At 42.6% G+C, this 27,411-nt stretch overlaps 1 protein-coding gene across 2 annotated transcripts in view; it reads right to left on the bottom strand.

Annotated features, from left to right (window-relative positions):
* Nucleotides 1-27,411, bottom strand: part of Cobl (cordon-bleu WH2 repeat protein) — a 229,437-nt gene that overhangs the window by 84,046 nt on the left and 117,980 nt on the right. For both annotated transcript variants that reach the window (XM_045136083.1, XM_045136084.1), the window contains one exon: nt 23,125-23,298. In XM_045136083.1, the coding sequence (XP_044992018.1) occupies nt 23,125-23,298 (174 nt within the window). The remainder of the gene's footprint in view (nt 1-23,124; nt 23,299-27,411) is intronic.

The raw sequence follows: 27,411 nt of genomic DNA, 5'->3' as shown, positions 1-27,411 counted from the left end.
CTGGATTTTGCAGTGGCTGGAGGCCCTGACACGCTCATTCTCTCTGTCTCTCTTCTCCCTCTCTGTCTCTCTGTCTCTCTCTCTCTCTCTCTCTCTCTCTCTCCTTGAAAATAAATAAATAAAAATTCAACAAACCACATCAGAAGCCAGAGAAGTGAAGCATAATTAAAGAACAAATTAGATATACAGAAAGCAATCCCAAAGAAATGGACATATGTGACCAGAACACAATATAAGTTCTTGTCTTAGACGAAGTTGATGCATTCTAAGAGGATGAACGGGTGTCTGGTGAGAGCGTAAGGAAAGCATGCACATGAGCAAAAGTACTGGATCCACGCAGAGACAAAGCCATGAAAGAGAACAAACGTAGAAGAAATCCTGGAGTTAGAAAATAAAATAAATGTGAAAGCTCGCTTCTAGGGTTGACCAGCAGGCTTTATTAAGCATAAAAAAGAATGAGCAAAGTTGAAGAAAAGCCATTTGCAATGACTCAGTCAAAAGGCACTTCTGAAAATGAATTAAAATGAAGACAGCCTAAACGCCTGGGTGACAACAGCAGAGACAAGGTGACCGCACTGCAGGGGCTTTAGGAAGAGACAGGGACAGAGAGTTTATCTGAAGAAATAATAGACAGCTCTCCACTCGGAAGAGGAAAATGGACATGCAAATTCAAGAAGCTCAAAGGATCCCAGTTTAAATGGATCCAAAAAGGCCAGAGACAAGAGGCTATGCAATGAAAGTGTTAAAAGGACAAAGATGAAAACTTGAAAGCAGCAAGAGGAAAGTAATAATGCTATACAGACCACACCATGAGACTCTAGTTGGTCTCTCAGAAGTGGCAGGTCAGATGTAGATGGGATGGTGCAAAGTTGTGAAAGAAGGTTTTGACCAAGAACCCTCTTGGAGGAGATGGCATAGAAGAAGCGCAGCTGACGAAGACTAGAGGAACTGGTTCTGTGCCCAGCACTCACGTAACACGGGCACAAAGTGGCATACACATCTGTGATCCTGATGCGACGAGAGTGGGGAGGTGGAGCCAGGAGAATCGGAAGTGTTCAGTTGCAGTCTAGCATTCAATCTGCAGGGGCAGAAGACCGTGCCGCGCAGAAGGTGGAGCACAGGTGTCAACGCGGTCCGCAGACCTTCACGTGTGTGCACAACACAGGTGGCTAAAGCTCTCTATTAAAAACATGAAGATCCACCTAAAAATAACCGCCCACACCAACGCCTTTCCTTGTGTCATTCCTCGTCTCTTTTCCTCCTGAAACTTTGTCTCAGGTCTTACTTCTCAGTCTTTTATCCATCTTGAATGGATGTCTATACTTGGAATGAAATAGGGCCCAGCTTCATTATTCTATGCTTGGATGTCCAGTTTGTTTGTTTTTTTTTTTTCAGTACAAGTTACTGAAGAAACTTTCCTATTAATTAAATGATATTGGAGTTTTTGTTGAAAACCAGCTGACTCTAAGACCTTCAGGTTATTTCTGGGTTTTCTATTCTGTACCAGTCATCAATATATTGATTTTTCACGTTGATATCCTGCTGTTTTGGCTATAATTGCTTTGCAACACCTTATAATGTCCTTTGAAACCAGGAAGTATGACGTCTCCAGCCTTGCCGGCTGTGCTGGCTTTGCTGGCTTGTGCTCATGGTGGCTTGCTCAGGGTCTTTTGTGGCTGCCCATGAATTTTTGGGTTGCCTTTTGTATTTCCACACTGGAGTTCTGATAGGGATTTTATTTAAGCTATAGGTTATTTGGGTATTATGGACATATTAGTAATATTAATTCTACTAATCCATAAATATTCACTATTTCTTCATTTGTGTCTTCCTCAATTTTTATCATCAATGTCTTATAATTTTCAAAGTAAAGATATTGTCCCTCTTCGTTAAATTTGCAAAAGTAAGAAGAAACAAGTGGAATTACACCAAATTAAAAAGCGTTTGCACTGCAAAGCAAAGCATAGAGACTAAGAGAAGATAAAACTCGTGACTGGGAGAAAATGCTTGAAAGTATATAGCAGATAAAGATATAATATAAAAATATACAAGGAAATCAAAAAACTCAACATCAAGAAACAGATAACCCAATGAAACAATGGGCAAAGGTTTGAACAAACATCCTCGCAAAGAACCTATCAGCAGCTGGGCACAGTGGCTCACGTCTGGATCTCCAGCACTTAGTGGGAGGAATGAGGAGGGTTGCCACAGGTGTGGGAGAAGCCTGGGCTATGCAGTGAATTCCCACCCAGCCAGGGTTAAGTGTGGGACACTATCTTAAGGGCAAACAAAAATAGTCAAGACACATGTGAAAAGCCAGTCAACTGAAATCCCTGAGGAAATACAAATTAAAACCACAATACTACCTCCCACAAGTTAGAATAGTTATTATAAAAATGATAATGAGGCCAGGCGAGATGGTACATGCCTTTAAGCGCAGCCCTAAGGAGGCAAATGTAGGAGGATCACTCTGAGTTTGAGCCCAGCCTGAGAGTGCATAGTGAATTCCAGGTCAGCCTGGGCTAGACTGAAAACACCCCAAAAACAACATAAAAAAATAATGTATGTTGAGGAAGACATGGGGGAATAAAAGGGAACTGTTGCACATTGTTGGGAGGAATGTGAATCAGTACAGTCACTCTGAGAAGGTGAATCGAAAAACTAAAAATAGAAACTACAGGATCTAGCCAGTTTAATTATGAATATGGATCCAAAGGAAGGGAAAACAGTATGTTGAAGTGGTATTTTTTTTTCTCAGATACCATGTCTGTCAGTAGATGAGCAGAGAAAGAAATCGTGGGATCAATATGCAATGGAATACTATACATCTTGTAATTATGACCTTTTGGACAATGTGGACAGAACTAGAGGGCATTATGCTAAAGTGAAATAAGCCAGGTACAGAAAGACAAATGTTGCAATATCTCTCTTATGTATGGAATCTAAAGTGTCAATTTCTGGGAAAGATAATACAGAAAGGTGGTCACCATAATCTGAGACCATATGGGAGGTACAGGGAGGGATACTGAGTTTCAAGTAAACAGGAGGAATAAGTGTCAGTGGTGCAGGCGGGTTCACATTGCTGGCCAAAATCACCCAACCAAGAGCCGCTCATGGGGAAAAAAGGTTTATTTTGGATTATCGACAGGAGGGAAAGCCCCACGATGGCAGGGGAAAATGGCATGAGCAGAGGGTGGACATCACCCCCTGGCCAACATAAGGTGGACAACAGGAACAGAAGAGTGTGCCAAACACTGGCAAGGGGAGACTGGCTATAACACCCATAAGCCCACCCTTGACAATACACTGCCTCCAGCGGGCATTAATTCCCCAATCTCCATCAGCTGGGAACCTAGCATTCAGTACACCTGAGTTTATGGGGGACACTTGAATCAAACCACCACAGTCAGTGATCCATTATCTACATGTTGACCACAGCATAGTACAAGGTACTATATTTCTTAAAGTACCCACAGTATAGATTTTTGTTATTTTTCTCCCAACACACACACAAAAATAGCTTAATCAACTATTTCAATAACATATAAAATATCACATTGTACCCATAAGCATGCATTATTATCTGTCAATTTAAAATCAATGAATCTTTAGAATGAGGAAGAAATAAGGGCCTTACTAGATAGTCAGAATTTGAGAGAGTTTGCCATCACCACACCTACATTACGGTTTATCTGTGTGTTGATGGTAAAGGAATCCTTTCAGCTGAATGTAATGAACATGGATGGTAGCATGAGAGCATGTGCACACGGAAAAGGTCCTGGTGAGGTAACAGTGCAGAGAGATGTGGAAGCTGACCACCATATGGGCAAGCCAGTTTTATTCTAGAACTTAAAATCAATGTAAAAGCATAAGCCATGTAAATGTGGAATGGTGTCAATGGGTACACTCTGGAAAAGGACGCAGTTTATGCCAGCAATAAAGAAAGTGGGGAGCGGTGAAGGGAGCAGAGTTTAATACTATTCAGTCAAGCTGCTATCAACTGCAAGCACAGTCATACCTGCCAGATGTTTTCTGTAATCCCCATGTGATGCACAAAGAAAATGCTGACGGGAAAAGCACAGAAAAGCAGGAGGGAAAAAAAATCAAAGTAGGTCATCTCACAGAAACCTCAATAAAATGCAAAGGAAGGCAGTGAGGAAAGGAGAAGCAAAGTGCAGATGCACAGAGAAAGACCCGCGTGTGCAGAGCATGCGTCTGAGTCCTCCTCTGCCCGCAGTTACTTACACAGATACAACTGGGTTCAATTCCCAAAGATACATTGTAACAAGGTACAAGACACACTTACACAGATACAATTGGGTTCAATTCCCAAAGATACATTGTAACAAGGTACAAGACACACAGAAACAGACCCGCGTGTACAGTCAGAGAGTGCATCTGAGTCCGCCTCTGCCCGCAGTTACTTACACAGATACAACTGGGTTCAATTCCCAAAGATACATTGTAACAAGGTACAAGACACACTTACACAGATACAATTGGGTTCAATTCCCAAAGATACATTGTAACAAGGTACAAGACACACAGAAAGAGACCCCATCCGAGTCCACCTCTGCCCGCAGTTACTTACACAGATACAACTGGGTTCAATTCCCAAAGATACATTGTAACAAGGTACAAGACACACAGAAAGAGACCCCATCCGAGTCCACCTCTGCCCGCAGTTACTTACACAGATACAACTGGGTTCAATTCCCAAAGATACATTGTAGCTAAATGGGAACAAAAGGCCAAGACCTAACTTTATGCTATCCACAAACCAGACTTACTCGCATATAAAGATATAGGTAGCTTTGAGGAAAAGGGTAAGAAAATATATCTCATCGAACCAGCAGCCATAATACACATATAAAGTGCTATGCTCAAGTCATACTTACTCTTGGCAAGAAAAACAAAAGTCAACTAATATAATAAACTGTACTAACAAGATGAAGGGCAGAAACCACATCATCTCATGCACAAAAGATTCTGATAACATTCATAATCTTTTCAGGATAAAAATATCACTGAGTAAGCTGGGAATAGAAGGAATTTACCTCAAATATATTATAAAATCCATATATAAAATCACAAGGCTAACATCATACTCAGTGGGGAGAAACTGAACATGTTCCCTCTAAGATCTGAAACAAGGTCTAGCTTTCCGCTTGTGACAGTGTTGGAGGTTCAAGCTAGACTAGTTATGCATGAAAGAGAAATAAAAGGCATCTAAATTGGAAAGCAAGCAAGCAATGAAATTATCTCTTTTGTATATGACATGATTCTATATATGAAGAGAACCTCCAAAAAAACAGTGAAAACTAATGAATTCAAACAAGTTGGAGAATAAAAAATAAATATTAGAACTATCTATGTCTCTATAAGTTAACAGTAAGTAATCTGAACATGAAGTCAGTGAAATGATCCTATTTAAAATAGCATCAAAATAAAAAAAAATATTTAAACAAAAATATGGAAGAGGGCTGGAGAGATGGCTTAGCGGTTAAGCACTCGCCTGTGAAGCCTAAGGACCCCGGTTCAAGGCTCGGTTCCCCAGGTCCCACGTTAGCCAGATGCACAAGGGGGCGCACGCATCTGGAGTTCGTTTGCAGAGGCTGGAAGCCCTGGCGTGCCCATTCCCCATTCTCTCTCTCTCTCCCTCTATCTAGCTTTCTCTCTGTCTCTGTCGCTCTCAAATAAATAAATAAAATATTAAAAAAAATATGGAAGAATGAAACCTAGGAAACAATGTTTGAATAAATTAAAGAAGATACAAAAAATAGAAAGACATCCCATGTTCTTTAATTGGAAGCCAATCACCCACACTCAGCAACCACTTATGGAAGAGAGAAGGCTTCCAACCACGTTGTGACTCTCAGTGAGCTCATGAAGGTAGTATAATGGACAGCTTTCACAAGGTCAAGAACTGTACAACAAAGAAAAGGTCTAATGTGCAAAAGTTTTCTGAAACCTCTGGTGATTTAACACATAAAACAAAGGCTTCAGGTAGAAGAAATGACAGACACCAAGAAAATGTTAATGATGGGTAGTCACAAACATTGATTAGACATTTATTGACATTGACAATTGTATTTTATGGGACTACCTCAAAATCCACTCCCAAAAGGTAAGTCTGCCCTCTCTCATTTAGAAAGTAATAAACTGAGGCTATGGAAGAGAACACATTTGTAGTCACACTGGAGAGCTTGCTGTTTAAGATGGTAAACATCTGCTGACCTTGTGTCTTAGAATCCACTTTGTGGAGATCCAAAATGGCCAAAAACACTTGGGCACAGTCTGCCAGGGTTTTCAGGGACTGCTCGGAGGACAGCTGAAAAATGGCTTTCAGAAGAGCAACAGACATTGTAAACGGCATCAAGCAAGGCTGCATCCACAACAGCAAAAGCATCAGTAGAAGGGAAAGCTTATGAGTGTGTCTAACACTGGTCTCCAGCAGGGCAGAAGCAAGATGCTGGCTTCCAGGGACTCCCGTGGTGGTGGTTCTGAGCCTGAGGGCTCTGCGGTGCACCTCGCCGCTGAGTCACAGCCTGTGCTGTGCAATGTGGAAACACAGATCCACACAGCACGCATTGCATTGTGGGAACCAAAGTGCACACGGGAACTTTCGCAGTCTCTGAGGATGGCACAGGGCACAGGCACAGGGCCAGCATTTACAACCAGAAAGGAGGAAGTGCACTGAAAGCTGCCAAAGGGAAACACTTAATTACGCATAAAGGCAGACCAAACTAAATAACTGGTTTCTCAGAAGAAACTTTAAAAGTCAGCAGGTTATGGAATGATGCGTTTCGAATTCTGAGAGACCACAGGCACCAGCCCAGACTACTAGACGTAGCAAAATTATCTATCATAATTGATGTGAAGAAATAAATTTAAAAAGATAAAAAATGTAAAAAGGATACAGGGCTGGAGAGATGGCTCAGTGGTTAAGGGGCTTGCTTTCAAAGCCTAATGACCTAAGTTCAATTTCCCAGCACCCATGTAAAGTCAGATGCACCACTTTGTGCATACCGCTGGAGTTTGTTTGCAGCACTGAGGGCCTTGGCATGTTCATTCTCTGTCTGACTTCTCCCTCTCTCTCTCTCTCTCTCTCTCTCTCTCTCTCTCTCACACCTTTCAAATAAAAAATAAAAATTTTTGAAGACAGGACACAGGTGTGTACAGCCTTTAGACAGCACTACAGAGGACACTGGAAGGAAGTCTTCACTCTCAAAAGAAGGATAAACACATCCCAGAGGCTACACGGGGAAAAGAAAAGATGCTGGAACTGAACAAACGCAATGAGGAAATCATCAAACCAAACACTATAAATCAATAAAATGGCATGAACTAATACAGATCTTTCAATAGTGTTGATATTCATGGCCTCAATTCCCCAGGCAAAGGAGCCAGAGTAGCGGGATAGATTACAATACGGGATCTATCACTGGCTGCCCTCCATGAATATACCTCACCACTAAAATTGACATCACCCTAGGGTAAGAGGATGGAGAAAGGTATTCCAAGAAAGTGGAACTGAGAAACAAGCAGGCATCAGTATTCTAATATCTGAAAAAAAATGACTTCAAACCAAAACTAGTCAGAAGAGACAAAGAAGGACGATTCATACTGATTAAGGGAAAATTTTTATCAAGAGCATATTACAGGGCTAGAGAGATGGCTCAGCAACTAAAGCACTTGCCTGCAGAGTCCAAGGACTCAGGTTTGAATCCCTAGTACCCAGGTAAAGTCAGGTGCATTAGGTGGTACATGTGTCTGGAGTTCCTTTGCAAAGTAAAAGGTCAGGATCAGTACCTGAGGTGTGGTGGTTTGAACAGAATAGATGGCCCCCAATATATTCAGTTGTTTATTTGTTTGTAGTTTGCATTCTGCAGCCACCTGGCTGGAGGCAATATCACTGGGTGGGTCTTAAGGTGTGGTAGTGGGTTTCAGATTTCAATCTAAAGATATGCAAAGTGTGCCTAGGTGGAGTTCCTGAAGTGTGCTGTGGTTTTTGACCTTTAGGCTTGTACTTCTCTGTCTCTGCTTGGTCCTGTGAAGGTAGGCCAGCTTCTTCTGCCATTTATGGAACTTCCCCTGGATCTGTAAGCTTCACTAAATATCTTCCTCCATAACTGTGCCTGGTCTGGAAGTTTATCTCAGCGAACCTGAATCTGTCTGCTACGTGAGGGTAGCCTCTGATCACCACACACCTGCCATGGCACACACACGTGTGCATGTGCGCGTACACACACACACACACACACACACACACACACACACACACACACACGCATGCTGCTCCATCTCTGCCTTTCTACTTGGGTTACCTCAAGTCAAACTCATCAATGGTAATGCAATACAGAAAAAATAAGGCAGCGCTGGGTCTGAACTGGATGGCCTGGCGATGCCTTGGTTTCCCCACTTCACTTGTGAGGGTGATGGCTCTCATCTCCTGGGGTTAATGTAAGAATAAACAAGTGCTCAGAAAGCTCCCTGGCTTCTGCATTTGCCATTAGGAAAATACTATACTCTGCGTGCACATGGAATAAACGGAAAAGCAGCTAGATGACGTCAGAGACACAGGGTCATGGTGAGCCTTCTAGCTCTTGCATTTTCTAGGTGAGAAAGGATAAGCTGGAAGGTGAAGAGTGTTTTGAAAACCAATGACATTTTATCCATCCTGCCGGAAGAGAGGGAAGAACATCGGCTCCAGCGACTGTTGAATACCTACCGCCTACCAAAGCAAGACCCACGCTCAGTGTCTCCTGTGTGTCACCATCGTGGTTAATCATAGCAAAGACCCTGAGAAGTGACGCAGCTGTGACTTGTATTGTGCCAGAAAGGGGAGAGAGCATAACGGGGTCAAGACAGTTGCTCTGGGCGGCCGCCGGGTGAGGCAGCCCAGCCTGCTGACTGGATCCTCGGCTGTGCTCTTGCTTAACAAGGGCACATGCAGGGTGGGGGCGGAGGCAGCTTCACCAGCCTGCGGGTCTCCCACTGTGTGCCCTCCACAAGGGAAACAGGCTGTGGCTGACCACTGGACTGGAACATTCCTTGTCCCTTAGCCCATCCACGCTGTCCACTCAGCGTCTGGTGATCTGTTGAATAAGTGAAGGTTCTTACCAACAGCATTCACGAGACCAAAGCAAGACATCAGTTGAACAGATACATTGATATGACTGTTTTCTACCCACTACGTGTGAAGCACTGAGAAGAAAAGGAGAGCAATGTTGGCAGGTGAAGCCACACCAGTAGGTGTTCCTGGGGGAGTCAGGGGAGATGGGTATAAACCACACAGGGCAAGAGATGTGATGTGTCAGAGGTGGTTTTTCATGTTTGGTGCCCATTTTGACCCAAAGTCAGGACTTAGTGAACCCCTGTTGAGTGAATGAATGCACAGGGTGAATACAGGTGAAAGAACCAGGAATGGAAGGATGGAGGAAGAAATAATAGAGGGAGGGAGTAATCTCCCAGCAGGCAGGATGCCAGACTAGGCAGGAAGCCAGGTGCAGGAGGTAAGACACCTGTTCCTCTCAGGGAAGGTAGGGAGGGGTAGGCCTACAAATGAGTGGCCCCAAATGTGATGGGATGTTGAGCTATCCTTCCCATATTGATTGTGCACTATCAACAAAATACCACATAGGTGTGGAGAGCTCTTTTTGAGGAAGAGGGGAACTTCAGAAGTGAAATCCTTCTGTAGGTTAGGATTGGTGTCAGGTAGGAAAGGAGTTTGACCTGCCCCCCCACCCCCGCAACCTATGGGGGCTCAGCTGTTGAGCCCCAGCAGACTGTTCTAGACACGCACAGAGATCAGACAAGAGCTCAGACAAGTACTGAAGATTTCCTGCAAGAAACGGGGAGAGAGGGAGGGAAGGAAGGAGGGGAGGAGGGAGACAGAGTTCAAAGGCCTGGCTCTCTTTGGGCCGAAGAGCTTCACGAGCAAACAAGAAGTACATAAAGGCCGGCGTGCACACACCAGTGCTGCTTGGTTGAAGCCCAGGATTCACCACGTATCTGGCACTCTGCTTTATTCCTAGGCTTGTCTGAAAGGCTGGAAGGATTCCAACCAAATGCAGATGCCTCAGATCAGCAAAATGGTTCCCTTGATTTTGTTTTTTAAATACTGACTGTATTTGCCAAAATGAGAACATCTTCATAAGCGGGCACAGGCAGGGAAAACTAACCACATATATCATCACAATCTTAATTCATGAAAATAAAATAAGACACAGTTCACAGGAGGTTAAACGAATAGGGCTGGGGAGATGGTCCTGTAACCAAAGGTACTTGCTTTTAAACCCACCAGCCTGGATTCCGTTCCTCAGAACCCATTTAAGCCAAGTGCACAAAGTGGTGCACATAACTGGAGAACATCCACAATGGCAAGAGGCCATGGTGAACCCATTCTCTCACTCCTCTCTTAGATAGATAAGTGAAAACTATCAGAATAAACAATACTTGTCAGTTAAACACTTTCTTCTTACCTGACTTGAAACAAAATTCTGAACACAGAACACTAATGTATTTCCAGCTCTCGTGCATGCACGCACACACATGTGCATACATGTGCTTTCAGCTCTGAACATGCCAATTTGACAAGTGTCTTTTAATTTTTATGCTAAAATTGTCTTAGCTAGAGATAACTGTAGAAGTTTAGAATCTCTTTACCATTTAAAAAGATAAGGGGAAAATCCTTTTTGTTTTAAAATTTCACACCAATGTACTATAAAACCTTGCAAATCATTAGTGATGTGTCACTGTGGGTAAACGCCGCTTCCTCTGAAAGATGACTGCAGTTAGGACCCTGGAAAATCGCAGCTCCAGCTGAGCAGGAGGCAGGACCACCACAGGCTGTGAGTAAGGACCTGGGCTGAGGCTATAGAAAGCAGGCCTAACAGAATGCAAATGTGCTAGAGAGTCTCCCTAACAGACAGAAGTGATGATATGGAAACGAGCAAGGGTCTATAACAGGGCCTCCCCTGATTGAAACTGCTGCTAGTAGCCCAGGACACATCCCATGGTTTCTTCTTCCTTTTCTGGGTCTCACTGCTCCCACAATTCCACTTCAGTTGAGGCTAAACTCTCACTCAGTTAAAGCCCAGATCTCCAGAGGAAAAGGCAGAAACTCCCCTGCCAACACCTGCCTAACCCGCCTGGGGGCGTAATACCAGCAGACCTGGTCCCCCTGGAGACCTAGGCCTGCCAGCTCCTGAGAGCCCCTCCTGCTTTCCTGGCCTCTGCCTCAAAGCATTTCAAGCTTTCTGATTCCCTGTGGCCACCTGGTGGCAGGAGTTTGAATTCATTTTGTCCATCTAAGGCTCCTCTTCACTCAGTGAGATAGTCTGTTGCCATAGGAAACCACAGACAGGTCCTTCTCTTATTATTGTGCAGCGAATAACCCAGCACATGAGGACCCACTCTTCGCTGCCCACCCACCACGGCCAGATATTGACAGGGCACCTGCCTCTTCTACCTTCTTTATATTCTTTCTTACTTGGCCTTCGAATAGTCCCCAAACATAAAAAAAAAAAAAATCTGTATCAAAGAAAAACATCATTTTGGTCCCTTTAAGATAGACAATGCTGACAGAAGAGCTCCCATCTATATTCCCCAGACAAATTTTTGACTGAAAACTCTGATTATAAGGTTCTCTAAGCCATAGCAAGAGCCTCTAAAATCACCCTATTGAACTACAACCCTTTTTGACTTTTATAAATTAATTCAAAACTTCCATTTGCAAGGCTGCCTCTCTGCTGATTAGCTCTTAAAATGGGAAAAGACATCAATTTAAGTCTATATAGCTTGCGTTGCTTACCCTTTTTGCTTCCTATTAAGTGTTGTTGCTGATTGGGTGAAGCTCTGGTGTTGCTTCTACCGAGCATAGTTGGAGCTAATGTAAATGTGCTGTGTGTTCTACTAGTCTGTCTTCTTGAAAAATGCTGGTTTCATGTAATTGTTTATATGTCATTTTTGTCTGTTAGTCTAGCCATTAACCTGCTTCTATGGTTTGATATTCTTGTTTTGTGAGTATATTTATGGATGAGAGGACAATATAGAGGGATTGTAACAAACTTAATGCATCTAAGAAGAGAGATATTCAAGACCAATACCTCAAGTCCATTCTCCTAAAGTACAGACATACAAGAGATAATTATCAAACTGGCTTGTCATTATGAAGAAAATGAAAAGGAGAAGCACTCTAAAATCTAAATGTCAGAGAGTTTTACCTCCAATTTAAAGTTGCAATAATGTAAGGTTTAAGTGTGCTCAAATAAACAGATAACCTTAATTTATTTAATTCTGCTACAAGTTTTGAATTTTTACCCATTTTAAACTGGTGAATTTGTTTTTCTTATGTCTGTTTTAATATAAGTTTTATCATCTTTCTATCAGAATGTGTGTTTCTGCATCATGAGACATAAAACAACATTTGGTCTCTGCATGTACAAAGTATGATGCCTGGGCAATATGGTAAACAGTGAACTGAAGTTTATAGAAAAAAGTCACACCTACATTGAGATTGTATAAGCTTTACTGATTAGAATTTCATTACTGTACAGTTATAATGTTTCAAATGGAGAGCCAAACTCATCTTGCTTTGTCTTTAGTCCCCATAATAGCTATTTATTGCCCCTTCCGTATCTTATCTTGCACCATCTGAGCTATCAGGTAAAACTTTTGGAATGTATTAACTGAGCAGAGCATTAGCTCTGACCAAGTCAGCAGCTAAGGGTCTCATCACACAGCATCGGAGATGTTGTTTTTGTGCTTTGCTGTATCCACCTACTTGCTGTCACCACCGATGCATCTGGTCAATTGATGGATTTGTAATGTCTCATTCTCGGCCATAGTCACTCCTATTTGGTTCAGAATGAACTACCCTTTACTCCTGTGATAGGAGAGCTGTGGTCTGTGTCAACATCCTCTTACAAAAGCCTTCATCATTATTTTTTCCTGGACTACTACTACTACCTAGGGCTTGGGCCTATGGTCAGCTCAGGGCTCAGGTAATACCTTGTCTCAGTAAACAAGGTAGACACCTGATGCAAACTTCTGATCTCCAAAGGCACAAGCACCTCGACACACCTATGCCTCATAAATGAACATGCATACACACATACCCTATACACACTACATATATACACTGATTTAAAAAAAAAAAGGTTTTGGCATGCTGGTGAGATGTCTTAATGGTTAAGGCATTTGCCTGCAAAGCCAAAGGGTCCCGGTTCAACTTTCTAGGACTCTCCTAAGCCAGATGCACAAAGGGGCTCATGCATCTAGAGTTCTTTTGCATTGGCTGAAGGCCCAGGCATGCCCATTCCCTCCCTCTCTCTCTCAATTAAATAAATAAAAATAAATTTAAAAAAAAAGGTTTTGGTGATAGGAAGTTATTACTGTCATTGGATTTCACAGGTTAAAATTGCTAACTTGGTTTCTTAATTCTATGTTTCTTGGGAAACATAAAAGGCTAAATAGGAAAACTTACATAATCCCTACCTAAAGATAATTGCCTGATTTGTTGAAATCATACCTATAAATCCAATAGATTTTGAAGAAGTAATTTTCTCTTGTTCAATAAGTCCTTTACAAAGAAACCAGTCCTATAGTAATTTATATTACTTGAAATAATTTCCCTTACAAATCAGAAATATTTATTTGCTGTTATCAGCAGATTTTAGTTTATTAGAAATGTTATTGTCCACTAGAAATATGAAACAAATTTGGATTGGCTAGGACTCAGTGTATTTCCAGTATAACCCAAGATTATCTATATTGATGCTCTAAAAAAATTAACTTCCATGACTGGGTTGAGGCATTTCCACACAACTTCACTTAGCATATACTCTCTTCAGGTAAAAGACAAACTTGGCAGTAGCCTTCCATGAGAAACCTTTCAAGGTTGTTGTCTGGGATCCTCCTCAGACTGCCAGTGAGATGCTTATAATTTGTGACCAACACTCTTAATTGTTGAGCATGACCTGGTTCTGCAGAATAGCTCTCCTCCTCTTCCACAATCGGGGTCCTTCATCAAAAGGGCTTGGTCTCTTACTACAGGCAAAGCCTTGATCTCTGCTGGATACATTAAAGGTGAGTCCATGTGAACAGGCTCCCGTATTTTTATAGCTCTCCTGGTGAAATACATATTGAAGCGCTGGGTCTTATGCAATGCAAATCCACAAATAATAAGTGGTTTTTACATTGGAACTTCTTCCAAAACAAAAACCTCACACTTAAGGGAAAATTCAAATGATCAAAGAAATCAAAGTTAGCCCGAAACCATACTAATACTATTCCTATCAAATGGTAGTACATGATTGCTTTACACAGGTATTGACGGAAGGACAAAAAAAGCACAAATGCATGCACGGCGCTCTGACTTCTCATAGGCTCTTCTTTGGGGACACACACACACTACTAATGTGTTTTTGTTTTCACTTTCATTTAGTTCAGAATAGTTTCTAAATTTTTCTATGCTTCCCTCTTTGCAATAGGTCACTTAGAAGTATTACTCAGTTAATGAATGGCCGTTTATTATATATTTGTGGATAATAATAACTAACATTTCATAACATAGCCTTATCTAGTAAGATTCTGCAAATTAGACACATTATTGGCGATTTCCAATTAAATATTCCATATGATGTAAATCCTTTGAAATGTACCGCGACTGGCTGACATATTCCATATTAAACTATCTTAAGTATCAGCATATTTCTGTAGATCCTTCACAGTTTTCTAGCGGCTGCATGAGAAAGTATCTGTAATCTAGAAATAAAGGCAGAGTCCTTTTCAACCACCAGAGGTCCACGAACATTGCAAAGAGATCTTATGGTTCTCCTTGGCCTGGGGCCCAGATCACAGACATAAGCATCTGTCAGGCTGCCAGCTTTCCCTTACATTTTTATCTGTTGGCTTCAAAACCAGGTGAACCTGAAGCAACTGAATTCAAACCTTTCTATAATGTTTCTACTAAAATCTTTGATAATCAAATGGATGTCCTGTTCTTAGTGAAATGTGCCTTTGGTGGTTCATTCAACAGAAATTTATGATTTCCTGTAATATCCTTTTTACCAGATCTATGAAATAATGATGCTTTATAGTAAATTTCTACCAAACAACATCATCCTACATGTGCATGTGGTATGAGATACCATGGTCTCATGAACACACTTCACTGTGTTAAGAGTAGTGAATGGCAATTCTCACTTTCAGGTGTAGAGGCTTGCATACAGTATCTGGCCAACAACTATTCACTGAATAAATAAGCAAAATTTTCACAAAACACTACTTTTGATTATATTAATACCTGATCACAAGATAAACCTCAACCATTTTGATTATCACTAGTTATTTTAGTCATAAGGCAATAAACCTAAGATAACTTGAAATGCACTTGTCATGTTAGAAATTAATGGTGCTGAACATAATAAACACAAAATTTCAAGTAAAAAGGGATACAAGGAAGTCTAAATGTCTTTAAAGTATTTTCTGAATTTCTTTTCTATTATAATAAAATGGATTTATTGTTTATATATAGAGATAGGCAGATATATTTAAATATATCTATCTATCTATATATGTATATATGTGTATATATATATATATATATATATATATATATATATATATATATAGAGAGAGAGAGAGAGAGAGAGAGAGAGAGAGAGAGAGAGAGAGAGAATGAGCTCTAAAGGCACAAAGATAGATAATAACTGACATTATATAACATAGCCTTATCTAGTAAGGTTCTGCAAGTTACTTATCTTTAATCTACTGACAAATATAAAACTGAAAACCCACTCTGTACTGTACAAAGTATCCCAGAAATGAAGGTGTGAGCTGACGAAGTACAGCGCTGTTTCCATCTTGACTAGGAAAACGGACGCACCTAAGAAGGGATGTCTTGACAGTTTTCTACCCTACTTGATAAACAGGATTTAAGGAGAGGAGCAATGCCTGCTCTTCCCCATAATTTTTGAAGGGATGGAATGGTAAGTAGAGTGTCTCTCTTTCAAGGATGTGAACTGAAGTTCTCTAAAAAAAAAAAAAAGTCATGCTTCTGCTGAAGATTCTGTAGTCTGATGATGGATTATAATTTCTGATAGTGGAGACTCAGGATGCTACAGATGGAGAACCAAAATTATTACTTTCTATTTAGTATTTATTTATAGGTATGCCGCCATGGACGTAGCATAGGTATGAGAGAGAAAGAGGAAGAGAGTAAGAGGGAGAGAGAGAGACTGAGTATGGGCATGCCAGAGCCTCCTGCTACCGCAAACAAACTACAGATGTAAGCACCACTTTATGCATTTGGCTCTTATGTGGGTACTGGGGAATAGAACCCAGTCCCTCAGGCACTACAAGCACATACCTCTATCCGCTGAGCCATCTCTCCATTCCCAAAAGAATCAAAACTGTTTTAAGCTGTCTTTAGTCATCTTAATATCTTTCAACAATCAGGTAAAACTTTTTGTAAGAGGCTCAACTGTCTCTAACAACCCTTGGAATAGCAGCTGTTGGGTTTTGTATTAACATGCCTGAGAACAAGTCATACTGATACAGCAGGAAAATTGTGTGTGTGTGTGTGTGTGTGTGTGTGTGTGTGTGTGTGTGCGTGCGCGCGCGCATACACATTTTCATATGCATGGGTGGACACACGTGTGGAGATCAGAGGGTGACATCAGATATCTTCCTCTTTCAATCTCCACCTTATTTAGAGACAGGATCTTTCAGGAAACCCAGAGGTTCCTGATTCAGCTAGACTAGCTACCAGCCAGCCCTGGTGATCCTCTGGTCCCTGCCTCCCTAGCACTGGGATTACACATGTGTGCTGCCATGACTAACATTATACATGGGTACTGGGGATCTGATCTCGAGTCTTCATCTTCATCTTTACCAGTGGAGATATCTTCTTTGCCCAATAACAATGTTTTCTTTTTTTTTAACATGTTAAGTCTAATCCAGAGGCTTGGTGACATTTTTATGGAACACTGACCATCTTGTAGTAATTATTTTGATTTTTAAGTATGTTTAGAAAATATAGGGCTCTGGCTGGGCCACTGAGCCCTCCTGCTCCACAATCCAGTCCTACCTCAGGCACATAGCTGCTACTGTCCCTCAGTGGACACTGCCTTCCTTCGTCCAGACCTTACACCTAAGGACACAAGGCACACAGGGTAATGTGGTAAAGACAGAGTTGGGGTCAGGTTGCAGGGGTGCGGGGCCAGGACCCTCCTTCTGACTAGTGCAGCTCGTGCCTGTCTCCATTATCTAGACAGATGGAGACTGGGGACCAGGGAGGGTGTGGAGGCTGTCTGCCTCAGTAGGTTGTCTGCAGCCTCTACTCTCCACTAGACAGAGATGGAGGCTGGGGACCAGGGAGGGTGTGGAGGCTGTCTGCGGCCCCTGCTCATAATCTAATACTAACTTACTTGATCCAAGGGCAGAACAAAAGTATGAACACATTAACAAATGGAGGAATGCAAACTCTCCCCAGGAACAAGTCACTTAAGGATTTCCAGCCTAGAGCCAGCTATAGCACACAGGATCCCGGTAGAGACATCGGAAGGACAGCCCTTGCCACATAGGCCAGGGAGGAGGGGACCACGTGGATCCCAGGGATGAAGGGAGGAGGAAATTCTGTCTAGAACAGACAATTATCTCTTCATTGTACTCCTTAGGTCCCAGCTAGAAGAGTTATGAACCAATTTTTGTGTTTTAAAATACAAGTTTAGGCCTCAATGTTCTGTATGGTATGTATGTAACGTATCTGTATAGCTGTCTCTTAGGATCCATAAGGAATTGTTTCCTGGATCTCCAAGAATGTCAACATCTGTGACACCCAAGTCTCCTCTATAAAATGGCATAGTGTCAGTGTATAACCTATGTATATCTTTCCATAGATCGTAAATTATTCCTAGATTGCCTACTGTAAAGTAAACGATAGGGCAATCATTGTATTTTTAGGACGTAATGACTTCAAAACAAAAACAATGTATGTGCTCAGCACAGACGCAACTGCCACACCTCCCAGTCACTATTGAACCAGGGATGGTGGGATCTGCAGACACAGAATCTGCGGATATGCAGGGCACGCTGTTGTGTAATTACTAACCGGTGGCATGGATTCATTCATGCTCACGTAAATCTTCTGCTGCAGAAACTCTCCACATCTGATACATCTGGTGAGTTAAGACGCTGAGTGGTGACTCTCAAAGTGTCACTGGTTGGAACAGCAGAACAGGTGCTGAAATGCCAATTCTCAGGTTCCCTCTGGACTTAAAGCTCTGGGGCTCTGGGGTGGAGCTTGGCATAGACATTTCTCACCTGCCCCAGAGAGACACTGTGCCTGCGCAGGTGAGGGGAGCAGTGATGCAGCATCAGGGCCAGACCAGCAATGTGCCGTTGTGTCTGAAAGTTCCTCATGACAGACATTGACTGACGCGTCATAACCACAGTATTGGGGCGCTGAAAACAAGGCAAGGAGGCCCTAACACCTTCCTGCAGAGTGCTATGGCTTCCATCCACCTATCTTCTCAAATGTTTTGAAAACAGGTTTGAATACAGGTACCTAGCATCATTTATTTCCCAGCTGCAATACTTCTGGGAAGAATCTCTTCAAAATACCTTAACATATCAGAAATAAATACTGATGATTGTCATGAGAACAAAATCATGTAACCAATTCTGATTTTATATATGTATGTGTGTGTGTATATATATAATTTTGTTTTTTGTTTATTTTGCTTTTTGGGGGGTAGGGTTTCACTCTACCTGAGGCTGACCTGGAATTCACTATGTAGTCTCAGGGTAGACTAGAACTCATGGTGATGCTCCTACCTCTGCCTCCCAAGTGCTAGGATTAAAGGTGTGTGTCACCACACCTGTTTGATACAATAATTAAAAAAAAAGTTTTAGGCTGGAGAGATGGCTTAGCGGTTAAGTGCTTGCTTATGAAGCCTAAGGACCCCAGTTCAAGGCACGATTCCCCAGGACCCACGTTAGCCAGATGCACAAGGGGGCGCACGCATCTGGAGTTCATTTGCAGTGGCTGGAAGCCCTGGCCGCCCACTCTCCCCTCTCTCTCTCTCTCTCTCTCTCTCTCTCTCTCTCTCTCTCTCTCTCTCTCCCTCTCTCTGCCTCTTTCTTTCTGTGTCTGTTGCTCTCAAATAAATAAATAAAAATAAACAACAAAAAGAAAATTTAAATTGTTTAAAAAAAGTTTTAGATTAACTGGAACATGACACATGACTAAATTATTCTACCTTTAAGGAATGAATATATAAATATTGGATTTTTCCATCTAGTTTATAAAAACATATCTTATGAAATAAAAAAATCTAAATATTGTCCTCTTATAAATTGCACGTATCATTGTAAATAAACCTTTCCACCTTATTCAGGATACTGATGTTAGTAGTAATTGCATATAAATAAGGTTTTCAGACCAATCTTATTTTATTATGTAAGGAAGTTCATGAAGAAGGAATTAAAGTTCTCTTCCAAAAGCTAAGATAATATAGTTTTGGGTTTCTTTCTAAGAAATTGGTAAATAACAAAATACATTTCATTCATGTTAAAAAGCCATGTGACTAAAAATGTTTAAATGTGGGCTGGAGAGATGGTCCAGTGGTTAAGGTGCTTGCCTGCAAATCCTAAGGACTTGAGTTCAATTCTCCAGTAACCATGTTCACATAAAGCGGATGCACAAAGTGGCACATGCGTCTGGAGTTCATCTGCAGTGGCTAGCGGCCCTGGCACTCTCATCCTCTCCCTCCCTCTCTCTCTGTATCTCTTCTCTGTGTCTTTCTTTCTGTTTGTAAATAAAATGAAAAAAAAAATGCTTAAGCCAGGCGTGGTGGCACACGCCTTTAATCCCAGCACTCAGGAGGCAGAAATAGGAGGATCGCCGCCATTAGTTTGAAGCCACCCTGAGACTACCTAGTGAATTCCGGGTCAACCTGAGGTGGATTGAATCCCTACCTTGAAAAAAAAAATGCTTAAAAAGGAGATGGTTTCCTTGGGCCAAATTCTTCTCTTATCCTTTGCCAAATAAAAGGTTTCAGTAAAAAAAAGATTTTCCTGCCTCAGAAGAAACTCTGTTCATTGTAAAGGGTAGGATGTGGTATTTATTTTGCATTAGAATTCCCAATTCTCTACTTACTATATGTTTTACTGCTCATACAGGCTTTATCAACTATGATGACAACATTCAAGGTGGAAAAAAATTAACATATTTGGAAGAAAGAAATCTTTATGTGCTAATACAGTTCATGTGTACGCTGTCACATTAAGAAAATACAGTTATTATTGAAGAAGAGTTTATATAATATTGATTCTGGAATTCATAGTTTTCATTATTAAAGAAATATACATATTGATTGCAATGAAAAGGACATCCCAAAGCTAATGCTGTCAATACAGTGTGGATGTTGTGAAAAATTTTAGACTCTAAACTAATTACAGTGACGGGAAACAGCTTAAATGCCATCTGACTCACTTAACCATGCAAGTGTGAAACAAACTGACGTGCCCTTTGCGACTAAATTCCTCTGATCAGACTAGAGTTTGGGTATCATGTATATCTCAAAGGAAACAGGAAAGTGTTTGAGACACGAGATAAGAGTATTTTCTTCTCAGATGTATTGCCTTATAGGATCTTGAGAGAGAAGGCTTATAGATGAGCACAGGTGTCTTCTGACATGCAAGGTTAAGGATGTTTCTGGAGGAATAAAGATACCCAGAAGACTCACTCTGGCAGTACTGTAGAGACACAGAGATCTGAAGACAGACAATTAACTGGGGAAGATGGCTGTCTTCATTGTTAACTGGATTTAGAATCTTGACAACAAGGTGTTTTCAGAAAGGTTTAACAGAGGAGGGAAGATCCATTCTGACTGTGGGCAGTGCCATTCCACGAGTTGGGGTCCAGTCCGTGGGCAGCAGTGCTGTCCAGGGTCTGAGCTCCGAGACTGCATGAAGAGGCAGAAGCCCCCTGAGCACCAGTGTTTTCTCTCTCTACTTCCCGAGTGCAGATAAAATGTGACCAGTGGCTTCACGCTCCTTTCTCTGCCAGGATGGGCTATCACCAAAATAAGATCCCCCTTGCCTAAGAGGCTTTTGTCAGATATTTTGTGTTAGCAACGAAACAAGCAGCTAATTCAAATATCAAGCGAGATGCAGAGACACTACCATAGAGAGTTGCTGCCATAAAAAAGACCCTGGACCTCAACTTCAAACCTGGGCGATACGGCTAAGTTTCTAGAATATCCTAAGAAAAGACATTTTATAACTATACAACAAAGGAGTCATGCCTAAAGACCACTAGGGCTTCAAGCTCTGCGAGGCAGAGGCAAGTCAAGAGCAGCAGAGAGCAGGGAAGAAGAGAAATCCCCTGAGAGCGCGCCTGGGAGACGGCTGCGCTCGTCACGCTGCCCGCCAGGAAGCTGAGGTGCGGCGCTGTCAGGAGCGAGCGCGGCAGCCTGGCGAGCTAGGAGAGACCCTCAGCCTCGCCTTGCGCCTCGCCATTCGGATGGACAGGGACGGTGTGATACCCTGGCGAGTCCCGCTTCTTGCAGAGCCTGAAGTATGAGCCCTTCCCAACTGCCCCTCTTTATGCTCTCCACCAAACTTCATCCCCACAAGAACGAGTTGACAACAGTAAAAGTCTACTTCGTGTTTTTTTTTTTTTCTCATAGTCACATTCAGAGCTGAGATAAGAGTAGTCAGAGTTATCGCCGCATCTGTGGCGTGGGGGTGGAGGGACGCATTTCAACATCCTTCATAGATGTATGAAGCCTCACGTGTACCAAACCCTATCTATCCAAAGCCTGTGTTTCCTGACACACATGTACCTACGAAAAAGTTTCACTCTTTTGCTTAGTGGAAGGACTTTTTCTTCTCTTTGGCATATCCGTTAGCATCACTACTCTTGCCTGTGGGATTGTTGCTGAGTAAAGTAAGAGTTACTTGGACATAGCACTGTAATATCACGAGAATCATGATGGAGACAGCCATGCAGTGGCTGGTAGGCAGTGTGTGTGATGGACAAGCGGAGAGTCATGTTCTAGAGGACAAAATATGACTGAGATTTCATCCTACTCAGAAGAAATGGAGATTTAAATGTATAAACTGATTTTGGAATTTTCTACTTAATAGTAGTAGAGTAAGTTGACTTGATATCTAAAAATATTTTTAGGGCTGGAGAGATGGCTTAGCAGTTAAACGCTTGCCTGTGAAGCCTAAGGAGCCCAGTTCGAGGCTCGATTCCCCAGGACCCACATTAGCCAGACGCACAAGGGGGCGCAAGCATCTGGAGTTCATTGCAGTGGCTGGAAGCCCTGGCGCGCTCATTCTCTCTCTCTCTCTGTCTGTCTGTTGCTCTCAAATAAATTAAAAAATACTATTTCCTTGTTTAAAACAATATTTTTTTAAAAAATGAAATCCCATGGTACCTTGACATGGTGTCCTACCCCTGAAAAGAGAGGCTCGGGAAGTTCAAATAATGCCTCCAGGTGCTGGTGAAAGAAAAAGGAAAGAGACCCAGGTATATGGAGACCACCAGACAAGAAACTCCACTGCTGAAGTCAGAGCTCTCTAGGACCGAACTTAGTGACTTCATAACCTTTGAAAGAATCCAACTGTTCTAAAGATAAACACAGGAAGGAGGCTTCTTAAGTCCAGAAGAAAAACCCTGTATCATTCTGAAAGTGACTGAATATGTAAATGTGCTTTCGGCTTTGCTGTAAGCCTGATTTATTTGGGGCATCTATGTTGTGATGTGGATTTATCTCCTTCACAATCTGCAGATCCCTTGATGCATCTTTCCCTGTACACAGGTTTCAATGCAGTCTCCCTGACACCTGCCAAGTCTCAGTGCTAAAATAAAACACATGCTAATCGGCAAGCACTTAAAAACCAAAGGCCTCAAAATAGTTTTCGCTTTCAATCACTGAAGCACAGTGGCATCTCACCTCTGCTTCTAAATACAGCACAGACGTGCCTTGGACACTACTTGCTAAAACCAAAAATTTGAAGAATGTCAGTTTTTCCAAAGGGCAACAGTAGAATTAACTGGGACACTAAAAGATGCTTTGATCACTACAGGCACAGCTCCCCTACCTTTTCCGATGCCTTGTCTTGACGCAGCAGCCCTGGGCTGGGAGGAGGAGGTGCTCGGCGCTTCTTCATGTCTGACTTCACAGTTACCCCTGAGATGTTGCCCAGTGAGAGGGAGGGACCCAGTGTCAGTGACCCTGAATGCATGGACGGGGAGTTGGGTGTTGTTAAGCAGCCCTGTGGGAGGAAGAGGAAAACATCTATGAGACAACTTCTCTCTGAAGTGACAATCCATTCAAGCTTTTACTAGCATCTATTTCCAGTGAAGAGCTTGAAAGACTGGTGTAAAATCACTAGTTTTCACTTTTGTGGGGTGTAGGGAGCCAATGCAAACGCCATTACAAGATGGCGCTGGCTTCCTGCCAGTCTTGAAGTAAACAATTCCTTATTTAGGCAGCACCTTGGCGCCATCCTCGCTTGAGGTTGCGCATGCGCTTGACGCACCTTGTCCCGAGCCTATCCCGTGGCTCTTGTGGGCGGGTGAGCCTATGGCAGCCAATCAGCAGGCGCCCCATAGTATTCTGCCCTATAAAAGCAGCTACACTCCTGCCCCCCTCACCCCTCGCCATCAGCTTTCCTGTTAACCAAGAGGCTCTCCAATAAAGTGTGATCAAGAAGGATCTTCGTTTGCTGGTCGTTCTTCTCCTGCTGGTCAGGGGGTTCGCCGCAGTGGGGAACTTAAATAGAGGCATTACGTTATAGATTTATGTTGTAAGATCTATTTTCTTTAGAGATGAATGCTTAATAGCTAGAATCATTCAATCTTCCCATCTGCCTTGCAGGTATGAATTAATGTCTTTAAAACTTAACCCTGTGATAAGAGTGAGCTCTTACATGTTGAAAAAAGAAAGGCTGATGTTAGGTGCATTTGAATGGGGGAAAAAAATGAATCTTTTCTTTGCCTAAGCTGCTCTGGTTGGGCATTTTGTCACAGCAATGAGAAAGTAACTGATACACAAAGCCGGTACCAAAAAGTAGTCTGTTGCTACAGTAAACCCAAGCACATGCCTTTAGCTTTGTAGAAATGGTTTGGAAGGCTTAGGCCTGTTGGACTAGAGCAGCCTTACATGTTGTAAGCAGAGCTTAATAGGCCATTCTGCATTCTGGCGGGAGTCTGGAAGACCAGAATGCAGACAGAAATGTGGATTATAGAGTTTTGGTTTATGAGGCATCAGAAGGGAATAAGTACTGTGTCAGGAAATAGGCTAGAGGCAGTGTATTCATGAGAAAATATGGCAAAGAATCTGGGTACCTTCTGCCCATGTCCTGGGAATTAGAGTGAGGTTGCATTTAAAAGCAATGGACTAATGTGTTTAGTGAAGGATTTTTTAAAACTTTTATTTATTTATTTGAAGGGGAAGAGAGTGGGCATGCCAGAGCTACAACCACTGCAAACAAACTCCAGATGTATGTGCCACTGTGTGCATCTGGCTTACATAGGGCCCTGGGGAAACTGAACCTGGGTTCTTTGGCTTTGCAGGCAAGTACCCTTAATTGCTAAGCCATATTACCAGCCCTAGTGGAGGAAATTTTAAGACAGAAAAGCATATCAGGTTTGGTCTCTTATTCAGATATACACTCAAGATGAAGAAAATACAGAGCAAAAATATGTGAAAAATGATTTTTTGTCAGAGAAAAGAAATCAAATTCAAAGTCCCAGGCCCAGAGGCTCCAGTCACTTTGGTTGGAATTGTTAAAAAGATGACCACCATTAAAGAGAAGCTGACTGCTCTGCACTGGGGAAAAAACAAACAAACAAACAACAACAACAAAAAAAGAAAACCCAGCTAGGATGCCCTGAGGGCAAGACCCAGTCTACTAAAGACTTGATCTAGTTAAAATGCAAGTTCTTTGAAAGGAAAACGCCTGAAGGGAAAATGGAGGGTTCTCTGCTCCCCAAGGTAAGTAAACAGAGGTTGCTACAAGGATGCTTCAAGCTTCATTCTGACTGGGCAATACAGTGTGAAGCGCACACAGTGGTGGCTCTGTAGGCGTGAAACATGCAAGAAATAGAGGGTCATGAACTGCACTCTGGTTCCAGAAACCTGCTGAGGCTAAGCAAAGTGAGACAGGGCCAGAGTCCACACGGAGGGGCTCTGTGAGACCACTGCATAAAGTGGTGACGATGCAGTGCAAGTTGCAGTGGAGCCCACAGGGCATTGGAGATGCCAGGACCACGGGGTGTCTGCCAAGAGAAGCTCGGGGAAGATCTGCCCCCCAAGAGAGATACAGACAGCACAACTGGAGGGAAAGAAATACTCAAGACTTTTGGTCCCCAGAGGATTTCATCACAACTCCCAGACAATGGACACAGAGCTGCAGGACTTGGTATTTGCCCTCATGGTTTCTGGCCTTGCTTTGGTCCAGTATCTCCTTGCTATGTCCCATCCCTCTCTTTTGAATTAGAATATTGAATCAGTGGCCTTACGTGTTGGAAGTGTGTAACTTGTGTTTTGATTTTACAGGGATCAGAGTTAAGAGCCTGTCTTAGGTGTCAGATGAGACTTTTGAAGCATGTTTGAAATAGCAAACACTGTAAGGACATGTAAGTTGGGATGAATGCATGTTTGCATCATGTGACGGCAATGAGTGCATGGGGACCAGAGGCAAAATGTGGTGTTTCAATGTAAAATGTCTTCTGTGGACTTACAGGCTTAAATACGTCATCTTACTTGGTGGTGTGCTTGGGAAGGCTGTGGAACCTTTAGGGGGCGGAGCCTTGCTCGAGAAAGCAGGTTGCTGGGCGAGAGGCTGGCGGCACCACAGCCCAGGGCAGCTTGCTGCCTCGCTCTCGCCCTTGTCCCTGTTGTCCTGACTCTGTGCAGCTGCTGCCTGAGTCTGCTATGCTTTTCTCACTACGATGAAAAGTCTTCCTTTCTTAAAATCATAAAGAAGAAGTAGACAAGACACTGATCAGAGTAAGCAACAGCCCAGTGCCGTGCTCACTCACCTCTTTGCACTACCATTTATTGAGCCCAAGGACTTCAACATGCCAGGCAAGTGCTCAAGAACCGAGCTCCACCCCAGGCTTCCTGAGAACATTTTTGAGCTTAATTATGAAAGCAAAAGGGGAAACCTTTCAGGCCTGTTGCTTTATCTTGCTAGCTCATGTGTTCCTGAGGAAAAGCTGAGAGCCAAAGACATCTGAGACCTTAACCATCACATGAAGAATTCCCATAGGAGGCCTCGAGAGGTGGCTTAGCAGTTAAGCACTTGCCTGTGAAGCCTAAGGACCCGGGTTTGAGGCTCGATTCCCCAGGACCCACATTAGCCAGACGCACAAGGGGGCGCACGTATCTGGAGTTCATTCGCAGCGGCTGGAGGCCCTGGCATGCCCATTCTCTCTCTCCCTCCCTCTCCCTCTCCCTCTCTCTCTCTCTCTCTCTCTCTCTCTCTGTTGCTCTCAAATAAATGAAAGAAATAAACAAAACAAAAAAAAAATTAAAAATTCCCATAGGGAACACATGAAGAATGAGGCGGCAAACAATCTGGAACCCAGAAAGCTCTTCAGTTTACACCTAGTTGCACTCCCAAAGAAAAGTAAAAGTACTGCCATTTAGTTATGCAGACATACTGTATTCATCACTAAGCAAAAATGTCAATACAAAATTAAGAATTTCCTCTGGCTTGCATTTACCTTCAGTAACTGTGAAGACTCCTGGGCACAGAACCTAATAGCTTAATTTCCAGATGAGTAAATGAAGATTATGAAACAAACCAGAGAAGGGACTTTGGTCATCCAATGGCTGGAGATGAGAAAATGTTTCACAGATCACTGGTTCAGTCCAATACCTCCAAGTTCAAGGGGAATGCAAGCATTACCTCATCAACAGCCAGAAGCATAGATAGACACTGGGAACTCCCATGTTGTTTGGTTTCCTTATTCACAGAGTGTGCTGACGGTGACTGCACACACACATACACCTGTGCACAACCACATGCGCACGCATGCATACCCCCACACAGTTATGCCTTTAAGCACACAGAGTGTGCTTGCACACTCTTGTTACACAGGTCGGTTTCAGCTAAGACACTCTCTGGAGAACTACATTCCTGAACATTTCGGCATCCCCATGACATCCTTCTCAGAACAGTGCATTTCCAGTTCTGCATCTAACGGCTTCTCTTCCCACCACCCTGTCAGTTGAAGAACTTTCTGTCCTCAGTCCTCACAACACTACGTGTGGTTGGCTGATCACTCAGCATTCCTGTGAAATTACGCTTGCTCTTTAAATGTCGTAGGGAGTGAGCCTTCTAAGAGCTTCTACACAGGTGACTCACTGAAAGAGC

The sequence above is a fragment of the Jaculus jaculus genome, chromosome 16 (assembly GCF_020740685.1).
Source record: "Jaculus jaculus isolate mJacJac1 chromosome 16, mJacJac1.mat.Y.cur, whole genome shotgun sequence".
Classification (NCBI taxonomy): Eukaryota; Metazoa; Chordata; class Mammalia; order Rodentia; family Dipodidae; genus Jaculus; species Jaculus jaculus.
This window is presented reverse-complemented; position numbering and strand designations above follow the sequence as displayed.